The sequence below is a fragment of the Aptenodytes patagonicus genome, chromosome Z (genome assembly GCF_965638725.1).
Source record: "Aptenodytes patagonicus chromosome Z, bAptPat1.pri.cur, whole genome shotgun sequence".
Classification (NCBI taxonomy): Eukaryota; Metazoa; Chordata; class Aves; order Sphenisciformes; family Spheniscidae; genus Aptenodytes; species Aptenodytes patagonicus.
This window is the reverse complement of record NC_134982.1, coordinates 59,250,718-59,265,428: the sequence shown is the minus strand read 5'-3', so window position 1 is coordinate 59,265,428 and position 14,711 is coordinate 59,250,718. Positions and strand designations below refer to the sequence as shown.

At 39.4% G+C, this 14,711-nt stretch overlaps 1 protein-coding gene across 7 annotated transcripts in view; it reads left to right on the top strand.

Annotated features, from left to right (window-relative positions):
- The window catches only part of RNF38 (ring finger protein 38), a 125,452-nt gene that overhangs the window by 93,397 nt on the left and 17,344 nt on the right, over positions 1–14,711 (top strand). For all 7 annotated transcript variants that reach the window (XM_076362926.1, XM_076362922.1, XM_076362921.1 and 4 more), the window contains 4 exons: positions 1,653–1,846; positions 6,907–7,120; positions 9,442–9,609; positions 13,626–13,796. In XM_076362926.1, the coding sequence (XP_076219041.1) occupies positions 1,740–1,846; positions 6,907–7,120; positions 9,442–9,609; positions 13,626–13,796 (660 nt within the window). In that variant the 5' untranslated portion in view covers positions 1,653–1,739. The remainder of the gene's footprint in view (positions 1–1,652; positions 1,847–6,906; positions 7,121–9,441; positions 9,610–13,625; positions 13,797–14,711) is intronic.

Sequence of the window (14,711 nt, the reverse complement as noted above, 5' to 3'; positions counted from 1 at the left end):
TTTTCCTTAATTGTTACTAGTGACTGCTTGAGATAAGGTATAGTAGGGGAAAACTGCAATTTGTGTTAAAAGTATTTGAAAGCATGGGGCTGAAAAGGAGCGAAATTTAGTTAAAATGGCCACAAGTCAAAAGAGAGGAAAAATACCTTTTTTTTCTCTTAAACACCTGGACAAAACTTTTAGGTGTTAAAAAAGAGCGTGCTTGCACTGGAAAGAACACTGGAGGACAAGCTCCATATGTCAGTGGTAACTTACCAAGAAGCAACTGATAGTGTTCAGAAAATGATAGGCCCCTGTAAAGCTAAGAACCAGAAGAGGTCCATAATCTAGTCTACAAGTAAATCTGAAATAAGACCTCTAACAATCTGCAGATTACCAGGCTCTGAGAGGGGCAGTTTAGGAATACAAAGCCATTGCAGATAAGTTCCGTTTTCTCTACATCAGCTATCTGCAATTAAATGCAAATTTGGCATCATTTTGGTAATTGAAATAATGCTGTGGTGGACTGAACTGCAAGTGGTGGGATGAGTGGACAAACTGGAGAGCAGCAAAACACTACAATTTGGCTTGCACCAGGAGTGTTCTGTCAGAGAAGTCTATGTGATGTTTGGGCTCAAGGATGGATCCGGTGTGGTAGTACATGTGTTGCTTTTTTTGTGTGTTCAGTCAGTGAGCTCTGGAGTAGAACTTGTATTTTTGTATATATTCAGTTGTTCCACTTGTTAACAGCATGATGTGTTATAATTTTGACAGAATAGTGGGGTGGAGGGGAGGAGCATTTATTGCATTTGCTGCTGGATTCAGAGACATCTGTGGGAACTTTTGAGAAGAGTGACAGTTCTATTTAATGATTCAATAGCATGGTCACACAATGAAGAGAAGAGGTAGTTACTTGTGTTCGGTATCGACTGGGAGAACATTACTTGGACATGAATGGCCTTCATATCACTAGCACTGAAAACTCTAGGCGCTATGTAGTCCCTACAGAATTTTAGTGAAGTACACAGACTTAACCAGAGATCAGTGATAGGTTTTTTTCAGGTTATGTGTAAGTACTTTTCAACTACCATTATTTTACTAGTAAGTAGAAGGATGAAGCACCTCTGTGCTGAGCTAGCAGAATTAAAATAGGCTGCAGTACAGAGCAGATGTCTGATTAGCCATATAAGTACAGACCTGATAGGAAAGGGATGCAATGCAGAGTGCAAGCTCTGTATGACGTCTGCTTACTGACAAGTACAGATTCCATTGTTGTGAAGACAGTGCTTATACATCTCTTCATGCTTCTGTAGCCTATAAACGCTAGGGCAGGAGGGATGTAAAATAGGTTATGCCTCATTTTCTTCATTTTATTCTCTTTTCTGATATAGTTTTGGTTTTGCATGGATGTTAGAATTTTTATCTTTTAATGGTGCTAAAATATAACTTAGTAGTAATTCTTTTAGGGGTTAGGGATCCATCACAAATCTGTGTTATAAAGATAATAAATAGGCAGCTACTTGCAGGTGTTTAATTTCATGGTGTTTTAGTGGAGGCTTCAATAAGTCTCTTCTAATGCTAGCTGCAAAGCAGTACTGAAGTATGGATTGTAATTCACTCATCTGGAGGTGGGTTTTATTTTTGTTTTGTTTTGGTTTTTTGCACTGGCATAGAGCGAAGACAGTCCTAGTCCCAAGCGACAGCGCCTTTCCCATTCAGTCTTTGACTATACAGCAGCATCACCAGCCCCATCACCGCCAATGCGACCATGGGAGATGACATCAAATAGGCAGCCTCCTTTGGCTCGACCCAACCAACACCACTTCTCAGGGGAACGATGCAACACACCCGCACGAAACAGGAGGAGGTAAGCAAGCTGTGTAGATTGGGAAACAATTTCTTATTCTTCCTGATTTCAGCTCAAGGGAGGTGTATTTCAGGCAGCACTGACTAGATCACACATGGTAAACATGTTAACATTTCCAGTGAGCTGTAAGTTATTATAGTTGTAACTGAAAAGTTACTGAAAGTAATTCAGGTTGGTGCATCATCCCATAATTTGTGTGAATAGACAACTCGGGGAAAGGAGTGCTCATTAACATTTTTAATTATGAGCCTGATTCTCTTTCACTCTGCACTAGAGCAGTAAGCATTTAGAAAAATGCGAGGGAAAATCTTTCTCATCAGGGTACTTTTAAAGTTATTAAGAGTTATTGATGTAGTACCATGATTTTCACTGCAGTCACAATTATTTTCGTACATAAAAACAATCTAAATAAAGATGAGGGATACTGGCTGGGGAGAGAGAGGAGGTTAGTGTAGTGTCAAATGGTTGCTGAGGTGGGTGATTCACGTGTGATAGGAGTTATACTTTCATGTTGGTTTTAGCTTGTGGCTCATTAACCTTTCAAAGCAGAGATTTTGGAAGAAGTTCCAATGGTCATGGAAGAGTAGAGATTTGGAAGACCAGGTTGAACTGGTGCCTGGATGGATGATAGTACAGGAAAGCATAAAACCACAGACTTCTTTACTATTCTAGTTAAACTAGTTATCCAAAACACAAGCTTTCATTGCCTTACATTCTGCCTCAAAAATGCTGAGTCATCTAATGCAAGTTAAAACACCATGTCCCTCTGTTTGCTTCTGAGAAATATTGTTGCTTGGTTTGTACTAAAATTGAAGTGTCTGTGCTTTTTCATTAATATAAAATATTAGACTTAAGAAATATATAACTGTTTTTTTTCTGATTCCACAAATCAAATTTGTCAACCATGATCAGGCAGGGGTAGTTTTGAGGCAATAGACTTTAAAACATGCTAGTTTTCTATCTTTGCTTCAAGTCCATCAATCAGAAAGCTTTCAGTCAGTGACATTCAAAATACACAGCTCTCAAAACAGCTTGTCAAACTTAAGAAAGAGGTTGAACTTGTGAATTTGCAGTGGTAATTGTGAAGATGGAAAATCAGGCCTTTTGTACAATTTGGTACAGGGATGCTCCACAGGGGCATTTGGTCCACAAAGTGGTTTTTACCTTAAAATGGTTTGAACTGAGACACCTAGAATGTGTTGCATTTGGCCATTTTTGCTTGATAGTGCCAAGCAAAATCAGCCTACACAGATTTCTTTGCAATGTTCATTAACATCTCCCACAGAGTAAGTAGAATGCTTAACAAGATAAATGCCAGGTAGCTGAATCTAGACAGTTTGGCTATACTGTGGGATGAAGGAGAAGAATGGAATGTTTAGGAGATGAATGTGCATGGGACAAGTGTCTGACATTCAAATGCAGTCAGGTGTTACTGAGGTAGTGGCCTGTGGCTTGCAAGTAAACTGTGCTGCAAATGGAGAGACACCTCAGTGCAGAGCCATCTTCAGTCTGACAGGAGTTGTTAGGTTGGCTGCAGCATTGTGGACACAAAGCATTACTCCTTTCACTCTGCACTAGAGCAGTAAGCATTTAGAAAAATGTGAGGGAAAATCTTTCTCATCAGGGTACCTGCTCACCTGCTCTTGGGTAATAACACCTGCTTTTGCTCTAATCAGGGACATTTGAATGTGTCAGTACTTTGCTTCCCCACACTTGAGTCAGGGCATTTTTTAGCTTGGGTGCACTGCTGCATTTGAGCTGGCTCTAGGTCAATTCCAGAATAGTACTGCACCCAGTCTTCTCTCCTAGAACAGGATCATTAGGGTGAACAACATATACATGTCTCTTATTTTGCAGGAGTCTTTTTGAGTCTTAGAATGCTCTGGAGCCGTATCAGAACTAATAACCACTCTCATGGATCAAAGCTTGATTCCTTAAGATCATTGTGAGTGCATCTGTTATTAATGCTTTAGATGAGGTTATGCATGTGCTTTTGAAGCCAATTTCCTGTTTTCCCTGCTTTGTTTTCTCTCTTCCCATTGCAGAGTGGTCTCAGAGTTAATGAGGTTTTCAGATGAAGATAAGATGAAAGGTGCACTCCAGTTGCAAATGGTCATTCAGCTCAAGGGAACAGACTAGGGCAAGTGCAAACAAAACCTCTGAAGTGTGTGTAGTGTGGACACTACTCTGACCCAACGTCATCAGCATTAACTCTTTTGTCCTACCAGTTCACACCTGCTGGTCAGCACAGGCTGTGCTGTTTTTTTATTATCTGGATTTTTTTCCATTATCTGATTAACTATTTAGACCTTATCTCTTTGTATCAGGGATGTTGTACTGTGCCTAGCCCAACAGTGCCCTAATTCATTGTGGGTTTTTTTCAGATTCATTGTAAGCAAATAAATACTGCGTTTAGAAAGGTAGCCTTCTGGTATGAATTTGCAGAAAGATGTTATTTTTGTCCAGCTACTTATAGTACAGATAAACTGTGAATGTAAAAGCATAATGCATGCCTGTATGAAACAGAGAAGGCCATTCCAATTTGTCTTTACCCGTCATTGTGAAATGGGGAGATCTGTATGATTGCTGTGCCTCACCTTACATCTGTGCTTCCTTTCCTCTTGTCTTGAATGTAATTCTGAACTAACAGGATTTAAGAATGTGTTACTGCAAAGAAATCACCCTTGTTAGAAAATACTAAGATCTGCAAATACTAACTCTGCAGTTACGGACACCTTTTGATGGCTGTTCCTACCTGAGGGTAGCAATTCCTCCATTTTTTTCACCACTTCCATCCTGTCTCTTTGTTTTAACTGGGCATTTATCATGTTTATACTATGCATGTAGAACCAGAGGAGGGTTTTTTGTAGATATTTTTTAAAGACTTTAAGCACAACTTAATTACTGATGTTAAATAATAGTTTAGACCCATGTCTTGGCAATTCTCCTGAAGTCATTTTGAATAATTCAGGAAGCATGTAGAGCTATGTATCTGGATGCTCTGAATTTTGCTGAATGAAAAGTATAGTTTCTTTATAACTCTGCATAGGAAAAAACCCAGTTTTGCTTTTTCCAGAGAATGATACTCCATTCATTTAAAAGACCACTCCAGAAGTTTTGCCAGCTTTTGCTGGCTGTGCTTTCTCATAATTCTGGGCTCATAAAAAAGTAAAGCCAGACCTTTTAATGAAGACAGGGGTAAGAGTAGTTTTGTGAGAAGCTACCTTGTCTAAGTGCTGGTGGCAGTTAGAGAATTTCTGTACTACTTCTTCCAAAGCATTGGAGCTGCCATTTGTAACTTTCCTCTATTCCTGCAGCTTTTCCAAACAAAAATCCTCGCATAGACATTTTACGTTAAAGTATTCAGAGCATTTCTGTTTCATAGCAGGAAACAGCAACTTTAAAGCAACCTTAGTACTCCAAAAAATAGAACATCTTTTGCATTGATAGCTCTGTGGTTAGAAATCATATATACCACTTTTATCTAATAAGAATGTAACAGGTATATCATACTAGTGATACAGAGATGGAGAGTGCAACAAAAACTCTGGGAAAGGAGATGGAATTAAGACAAATACATTAGTAAGACTGTAAATTTAGGTTCAGTGCTTAGAAGAAAACACAGCTTGTGGGTTCTGACATGGTAATTTGTAAAGAAGGCTAGGCTTTTTTTTGTTTTGTTTTGTTTTAAGAACACTGTGTTAACAGTCTGGCATTATGCCTTCTGTCTGACCTGTCATGAATTAGCATTTGTTTCAGTTCTAAGGCAATAATGGCATAACATCCCTGTGAAGTAGGGCAGAAAAACAGCGGCTGGAGACATTGTATCATACACTCACAGTAGTATCTGAAGAGCTGGTGGTACGCTACCCCTTCCCCAGAGTATGTCTGTTTCACACAGCACAAAAGTTGCACTCAACTTGAGGAATGTCTGGGATTTGCCAACAGGTTTCAGGTTTATTTGATTTTTATCAAATAAACCTGGTAATAGCAATGGGAATAATAAGAGTTCTGTTCCACGCACTGTTGGAGAGGACAAGTTCTAATGGTCACAGACCCTTCTTGTCTCTTCTCTGAAGTTTGGTTCCTTCAGCCTGTTCCTTAAGTGGGAAACCATTTTGTCCCATGTAGCTTTAATTTGCTGTTGCCTCTGGGACCTATAATTTATGTGTAGTGGGGATTGGAAGGCATGTATTGAAAGTACTGGGGGATGGTTTTGTGCTTTCAGTTCTTTCCCCTTCCAAATAAATGAGAAGTGACTTGATCAAAACTTCTAATAGTGAGTTTGTTACTTGTTACTCATTTTCTAAGTGTTGAACCTGAGCTGCTGGTCTCTGATTTATAGAAGTCTCAGCTCAAGATAGTAGCAACTGTGCTCGGAACATACACACAATTATATGAGAATACATAATCAAATCGAACATTTGTAGATCAGTTGTTCAAAAGTGGATGCTCTCATCTAAATCAATCTACACAACAGTTCTCCACTCTGAAAAAGAAAGATTACCACAATCACAATTTCCTGGGATCTTCTGGAGAGAATTCTATGAGGCACTCAGTTATGTAGTGAACATGTGAGAGCTGAAAAACTCAAGTTTCTTCAGAGGAGTCTACTGCTTTGTCTGCCATCACTAAGTGAGCAACCATTCTGTGGCCTGGTTGGAGCAAGGACCCTGGGGAAATCTGTGATCATGTAATTAAGGATTTTTACCTGGAATAAATGCACGGAAATCTCTTGAAGTTTGCTATTTTGACTTTTGAGCACTTGTCTTGGCAGTCCAAGTGCCATTTTTTTAACAGGTTACATAAGAATTCTTCTCCTGGTTTCCTTTACAGCATTAAGCTGTGCTCTGTTAAGCACTTTTATGCTGAAAAAAGTGTCATCTCTAAGGCTTTTAGCAGTTTTGTCAGTAAGAAGTTTTATTCCAATCTAATAAACGTGTTCTAGTCAAATTTTCCAGTGCAAAAAATGTCTTGATACTTGATTCTCTTGTGGTTTTAGTTATTAAGAAGGATTTGTGTCATTTATGTAATCTCTAATTTTTTTAATGCGTTTCCAGTCCTCCTGTTCGACGTCAGAGAACAAGGAGAGATCGTTTGTCTAGACATAATTCCATTAGCCAGGATGAAAACTATCACCATCTCTCCTATGGACAGCAGCAAGCAATAGAAGAGCCCCGAGCCTTTCACCCACCGAATGTATCTCCTCGTATGTTGCACCCAGCTGCTCACCCACCACAGCAGAATGCGGTGATGGTTGACATTCATGATCAGGTAGGAGGTTTAGAGTACAAACAGAAGGGTGTTGAAGGTGTGGGGTTTGTTTGGGGTTTTTTCCCCCCAAATCTTCAAGATCTCTCTTGTCCCCAAATTAGTTGGCAATGAAACTCACATAACACTAAATTCTGTTTGCCCTCTTACAGAGCATTTTTCCTGGTGAATATTATTGGTGTATGGAGCAATGCAGTAGGCAGTGAAAAAACAAAAATAAAGTCCAGACTTTTAATAAAGAATGATATTTAAAAATTTGTCAATGCATGTATTGGCATAGTTCTGTAGGCCTCTAGCTCAAACCTTTGAAATGCAGTTATTTTGCTTCTGAAATTAATTTAATGTGATAAAGATGTGACATAATAATTAAGAATGTATTCTGTTTCATGTGAAATACCTCCTCTTAGCTTAGGAATCTTGAAATAGTTAAAATACATTATTTAGAAGTAGAATTCACAATGCCTATAATTGGTTGCCTACATGACAGCAGAACTCATGATAGTATTGTCGCATAAATCAGCCATCCAAGCCTAATCAACTCCTCCTTAATTGACATGAAAAAATGAGATGCGTGGTTGGTCCAGAAAGTAAATAATTCCTCTCTGCAACAGCAATTGGTATAGAATTCTGTAATTGAGGACCTGTAAAAGGAGTTGTCCTATTGAGGTAGCCTTTTTTGTTGTTTGTTAAATCAGCAGGCTGCAGTACAAGTGCATAGTTGCTACATAGTCATGAACTGGGAAATAGAACTGGTTATCCAAATGTCCACTTCTCAAACTGCACGTGCATTGAATGCAACTCAAACATCCCTGCTTAAAAACTGGTTTGCATTCAGTGCAGCTGCCTACCACTGGCACGTGTGCAGAGCATTTCACAGTAGGGAAGTATTTGCATTTGAGACCAAGTGCAAGGGTGGAAGCTAATGCCATTCTAGCCATCTCACAACCTTACATTTTGATGAAAAATTGTACTGCTGCAGCATCTCAAAAATTCGAATCACGCTCTTGCTTTGTGTTACAAGATTACATGATGACAAGTCTGGATAAACAGTTTTTCATCCCATTGCCTGTACCTTCCAAGCACCATCTATGATCAGATGTCAGTGTTTCCAGATTCACTGAGGTCTTCCATGGTGATGTTTTATACTTCAGGGACATAACCATTTTGAGAGGTCATTTTTTATTACTACTATGAGCAGTAAATGTTTCGGAATCACACCCAGCATTGCACTGTATGCCTGACTTCTGTACCTGAGCCAGAGCCGGATCAAATTCAGTGTCTCTCCTGAGACTGGTTTCTGTCATTAGTGATATGCAGGTTGAGATTTTAAGTTCTGTTCAGTGATCTGTGTTCTGTTTTGGCTTCTGTGTATGACTGTACACTACCAGGTCAGTAGATCAGCTGTTTTCACTCATTGTCACCTTCCCAATGAGCTGTTCTTGCTTGTTCCATTTTAAGCAAGCAGGTTCCATTTTAGCAGATCATGAAGGAAGAGGGAGCTTCCTTGAAATAATTACTTTTTATTAATCCATGCTCCCTAACACTTAAGCCTTTTCAGTTTTATTAAAGCATCAGAGATTCTTTGTTTAGTATTTAAAAAAAAAACAAACCAAGTGGTTTCTAGATCCAGAATACCTTTGGATCTTAGTTTGATTATTAAATTCTAGGGAATATCACTAGCTGGGTTACGTAGGTCTGGTTCCTAGTATAAATGTGGATACTTAGGGTCTGCTGCCTCATAGTCATGTTTACCTTTCCTTTTCAGCTTTCCGGTTAGCTGTTCTGTTACATTTAGGTTAGGAGACTTAGCTTGAGTGTTGGTCTGAGAGTGAATCAAGAGATTGGTCTCTTTGAAAGAAAGAAAATCTACACAATTTTCTTGTTCTTTAAAGATACAAGTCTCTGTATGATTATTGAATCGGTCCCTTCAGAGTTGAGAAGACTCTTTAGCTACTTGTAGATCAGCTTTTATGTGGGAGTTACTGCCTTCTTATTTTGTAAGGACTCACTTTAGTATATGGTGGGGGGCAGGCTTAATAGAGTTTGAGATGCTTCTGAGTGACTCTAAGGTGCCTTGGAAGTTTTTAACATTTTAAGCTGAGAGATCCCTCTTGGCCTTGCCCAGAAACTGCTGATCAATAAGTAATATTCCATTGAGAAGAATATTTTAATGAACAGGAGTTACAAGCCTCCTTTTACACCTTCATTGTGAGAATATTTTTTTCTGATATGTAGGTAAAAGCTTGTTCCCTTACTCATCATGTTGTACAACACTGTTAAGAGTTTACAGTAAGTTATTAAATTTTTTTTTCCTTTTGCTGCAGATCCATCAGGGCACAGTTCCTGTCTCATACACAGTGACAACGGTGGCTCCGCATGGGATACCACTTTGCACAGGCCAGCACATCCCAGCCTGCAGCACACAGCAGGTCCCAGGGTGCTCAGTGGTTTTCAGTGGGCAGCACCTTCCAGTTTGCAGTGTGCCTCCCCCAGTAAGTGGGTCTCTGTAATTACACCAACTTCAATCTTAGACATAGGAGTGGCACCTTGGAGCTTCAGTGTCTGCATGGCTTTCATTGTGTTGGAAATAGCCATTTTTTTTCCCCTGGGGTAAATTGCAGTGGCATAGCAGCGTAGACCTTAGAGCTGGTAAGCATATAGTACTTACCCACTGTCTTTATAGAGTATGACTGTTGATTGTATAGAGTCCTGATGGTTTTTAACTCAAACTAAATGCTGGTTTATGAACTGACTTCTTATCAGCAGCTATTCTGCATACTTTCAGATAGTAAGAGGAAGGTTTCTGAGGCAGCTCACCTAGGAAAAAATCTTACTTAGTAGAGACCTTGTTCAGGAATTGGTTATATACAAAAAGATCTGATATTCCAAAGTCAGTTTTCTTCTGAGAAGTAATAAGATCCTGAAAGGTCACTAAAAGCTGAGAAGGGCTCTTCTGTCTCAAAAGGCTCTCAGAAAATGAATCAAAATATTCTTTAATAATGATGTCTCTTGGTGCCTTTCTGGCAGTAAAATAAAGTGCCTTGACTGGCTAATTTGCCAGCTTTAAATTTGAAAGAATTTGAACTGTTTTCTCAGAAATTTTTATGTATCAACTTGGAGATACCACTTTCCAGGTCATAGCATTCTGATGCTACCATTCTGTGGAAATTTCATCATTAAGTGCTAACAGGCACCAGAGCTGAAGAAGTGTACCCCAAGAAGTTTCAGCTGTACAAATGAAGGTTGCAGAACCTGCTGGAAGAGTCACAGCTTTTTTTCCCCCTCCTTTTTTCTAGTATAAATCTGTAATATCATACATAAAAACTATATATAGTGTCCAGTAACCGTTTATAATGTCGGTGTAAACATTGGTCTCTGCCAGCTGTGCAGTTGCCAGCAGTGTGTAACTTAAACTTTTCCTGTTGCACATTCTGTGGCCTGAGGGCATGAACAAGCCTGTGACACTGAAACAAAACCCTTGACGTGACCACCTATTTCATTAAGCTGCTTGTTGAAGAGTAAGGATAATTTGCATTCATCTTGTCCAGGTGCCATTTATCCCCATGAGAGACAATAAGGTCTGCAGCATACTGCTGGCCAGTCTGGAATATTTGTGGGCAATATTTCCCCTTAGCTTTCAAATTAGTGAAAATCTGTTACATGAGTCAGTGTGTATCCCTGAGGCAGGATGAGAGACAACTTTTTTTTTCTATTTACTGGTGGTGTTAGTGGAGCAAAGCAATCTCAGACTGAGTACCTAGAGATTGGAACAGTACTTGCACAGTACATTCAGCAAGATAAAAAAGCAACAGAGAAAAAGCTAAAACTATACTGGGGCTTAGGGAAATCTAAACAACAGATATGAATAATCTTACCCTCCCCTTTGAACAGGTATATTATCTGTGTAATTCATAAAATGTTTTATAATTCAACAATGCAGCTGTCCTTTAAATATATACAGGAGTAAAGCTCTAACCAGGTTGTTCGGACTGAATGTACAACAGTTAATCAAGTGTGTGGAGAGAATGAATGCAGTACAAGTGAATACAAAGAATTAAGGTTGAGTTTATGTAACATCAGCAGGCAGACTTTATGCTTTCTTCTATTATGTCACAGAATTGAGGAACAATGTAAGTTAGGAGGGGGCTCTGGAGGTCATCTGGTGGTCACCTGCCAAGAGCAGTACCAGTTTCCAAGGATGGAGATTTCACAACCCCTCTAAGCCTCTGCTCCAGTGTTTGACTGTCCTTGTGGTGAAGAATTTCTCTTGTGTATCTGATTGAATTTTCTTTGCTGCAACTTGGTCCCATTGGTCCTTGTCCTTTCACTTTGCCCCTCGAGGAAGGGTCAGGTTCTGTGTATCCACTCTCATGAAGTAGCTGAAGACAGTGGTAAGGTCTTTGCTTAGTTTTCTCTTTTCAAGGCAGAACAAATCCAGTTCTGCAGCCTCTTCTTTTATGCCATGTGCTCCAAGCTCCTGGTCATCATGTTGTCTTTCAGTGGACTCATTTCAGTATGTCAGTGTCTGTCTTTGTCACTGTGGTGGCCAAAACTGGGCATAAGACTTGAGATACAGTTTCACAAGTTCCACATAGAGGGGCAGAATCACTTCACTGGACCCACTAGTTACATTCTTAGTAATGCAGCCCAGAGTGCGGTAGGCCTTTTTGACTGCAGGAGTACACTCTGACTCTTGTATACTCCTATTTGATGTGCCCACCAGAACCCAACTTTTTTTTCTGCAAATTTGCTCACCAGCCAGTCAGTCTCAAAATGTCCTGCTCCATGGAGTTATTCTCTCCCAGTGTCAGACTTCACATGTGCCTTTGAACTTCACATGGTTCCTGTCAGCCAATTTCTTCAGTCTGTAGAAGTACATCTGAAAGGTAGCCCTGCCCTCCAGCATGTCAGTTTGCTCACCAGCTTCATCTATGAACTCCCCAGTATCCTTTTGTTACTTTCAAAATATTTGTCTCTCTCACAGCATATGTAACTATAAAATAAATAAATGTCATTTATGAAATACCTTCATCAGTTTTAAAACTTCTTGGAAGCATATGTTCAAACAGCAGAAGTTTTCCAAAAGCCTGAATGAATAAACAGGTAGTTTTCATTTCTTTCTATTTGAAAGGTAATGCAGCCTCATTTGCTGTAACTTAAAGAGTGCCATGTGCATAGCACAAATCAATCCAAACATACATTGGAGCTATGGTAATCTTTACCATACAGAATCTTGGGATTAAACCTATTCTAATATGTTCCCCCAAAGTACCTCCTGTTTTAAAGAACACTATGTGGTGTTCTACCTGCAGTTCTATCTTCAACTGTTTCAGAGAACAGTTTTTAATTTAGTAAAATACAATAAAAAATGTATTTTAACAATAGAAGCACTTGCCTGTTGTATTTCTTTTTTAGAAAAATGATGTAGTAGCTGAGGGTGAAGAACAGTTAGCATTTAAGAAAAAATAGTCAGATCAAATTAATCTGCTGCTGTTTCAGTGCATGTAAAGATTTATGTTTGGTCATGATCACAGTAAATGAGGTGATAGTTCCACCTTCACTATCTGATTTTAAACTAGATCTCTTTACCATTTTATGCCATCATAGTCAGTATGCACAATATATGTTGTGTGACATGACTAAAAAGAAAAAAAAATAGAGATCAGAACTGGGTCCTCTTTCTTTGTAAGATTTGATAACAAGTATCTTATTAACTGCTCTTTTAATTGTCAGAAATGTAACAGAAATGCCTGACATTCTGATAATGGATCAAAGTGCAAGAAGAATAGAATGCAGGTTTTCTTGCTTCTCCGTATCTAGAGTTGGAAGTAAAACTGAACATTTCCACAAGGCACATTCCTGCTCCCCTGCAGTGCCTTCATCGCTTTAGCGTTCAAACTTCAGTGTCCAGAGTTGCTTTTGTATGAGGAATATCAAAGAGGGGAGAAAATGGGCTATTTCCTACAGTAGCTGTCACTTGGGGAGCTGCCTTCAGAACATGAGGCTCAAAGTGCAGAACTGGGCAAAGCTTATTAATTATTCTTAGTATATGAGGCAACAGGGGTTTTAAGACACAGTCTGACAGCTGGGAGACCCTCAGCTCCATCTAAAGCTTAAAATGGTTTCAAGGCCATTGCTTTGGCATGTCATTTTGAAGGAAATATATGGGAAAAATAGAATTAACTAGGATAAATGTATCTGCTCATCACTTAGGAGTCTGTCTAATCCTGGAGTATTGAAAACTCTAACTCCCACTGACCTCATGAGAAGTGAGAGCTACTTTGCACCTAGCAGATGTCACACTATGGTACTTCTAGAGCCTGTTCTGTACTAATCACTGTTCCTTGTGTATTTGAATGAGTTACTATTTCTGTGTGTTTTGGAGTCTTTTCCAAGGAGGCAAGAGAACTGCTTTGTTTTAATGGTATCTTTCCATAATAAATATAGAATGTTCTATAGGGAATGTTTGTGCTAGAGACAAAAATATGTTGTTTTCATTTTATTTCAGATGCTTCAGGCGTGCTCAGTCCAGCACCTACCTGTACCATATGCAGCATTTCCACCCCTCATTTCTAGTGATCCATTCCTTTTGCATCCTCCTCATATCTCTCCACACCACCCTCCTCACTTGCCTTCTCCCGGACAATTCGTTCCTTTCCAAGCACAGCAGTCACGGTCGGTAAGTAATGCTTCTTACTCCCCTCTCTGTAGAATTTGTGGGGCTGGATGGGTGAATAGTGCTGATACCTGATTGAGGAAACAGAAGGATTTTGTTTAAAGTAATAAGTTTTTGCACTTATGCTTCCTTAGCACATCTGTAACCACTTAGTGTGAAGATGAAAAAATAATTTTAAAGTTCAGCATGTTTCTCTTCAGATTTCATCAGCTGTTGTCTGTGCTGTTTCTCCGTAGGCCTTTACTTCTGTCAAAAAGATGTATATTTGCTTCACCAACTATTCCTTCAGGTATTTCTTTCCCAGGAAGCAGAAGAGAATCCAGAGGAGGTTGTGTAGTGCAGTAGTGGTCTCAGAGAAGAGCTTAGTAGAGAGAAAGCACAGAATGTTACTTTCATTAAATGCTGCTTTTGTATTACTTCTCAGTTAATTTTTAAATGACCAGTGCCTTTCCTAGAACATAATGACCTTAGGTCGTCCAGACGTATTCAGGAGCCTACAGTCTCCCTTTCTCTTCCCCCCCCCACACTTATGAAAGTTATTGATGCCTTTTGCTTAAGCAGACTTGGCTTAGTGATAGGGACTATGCAGACATGGGAAAATGTGACCCTGTTTTGGATTTGGGGGAAAATTAGATTTTCAGTTCTGGCCTACAGCTCTTACTGTGGGCTTATCTGTATACTCGTGTCCATTTGTTTGCCCCTCAGACTAGAAGATGCCAGTATTTCACTAATACAGAAGTAGAAAACAGCTTCACTGTTACTTACAAACACTGCTGAGACTTCTCCATGCCATGTCTCGGGTGTGGATAGGGTTGTAATCACTTTGTTATGATGATGGGAGAACAGCTGGGAAAATACGGTTTTCGGTGGTAATCTTTATAAGACTTTCCTTTAGGAAATGTATGGGCTCGGGTTTTA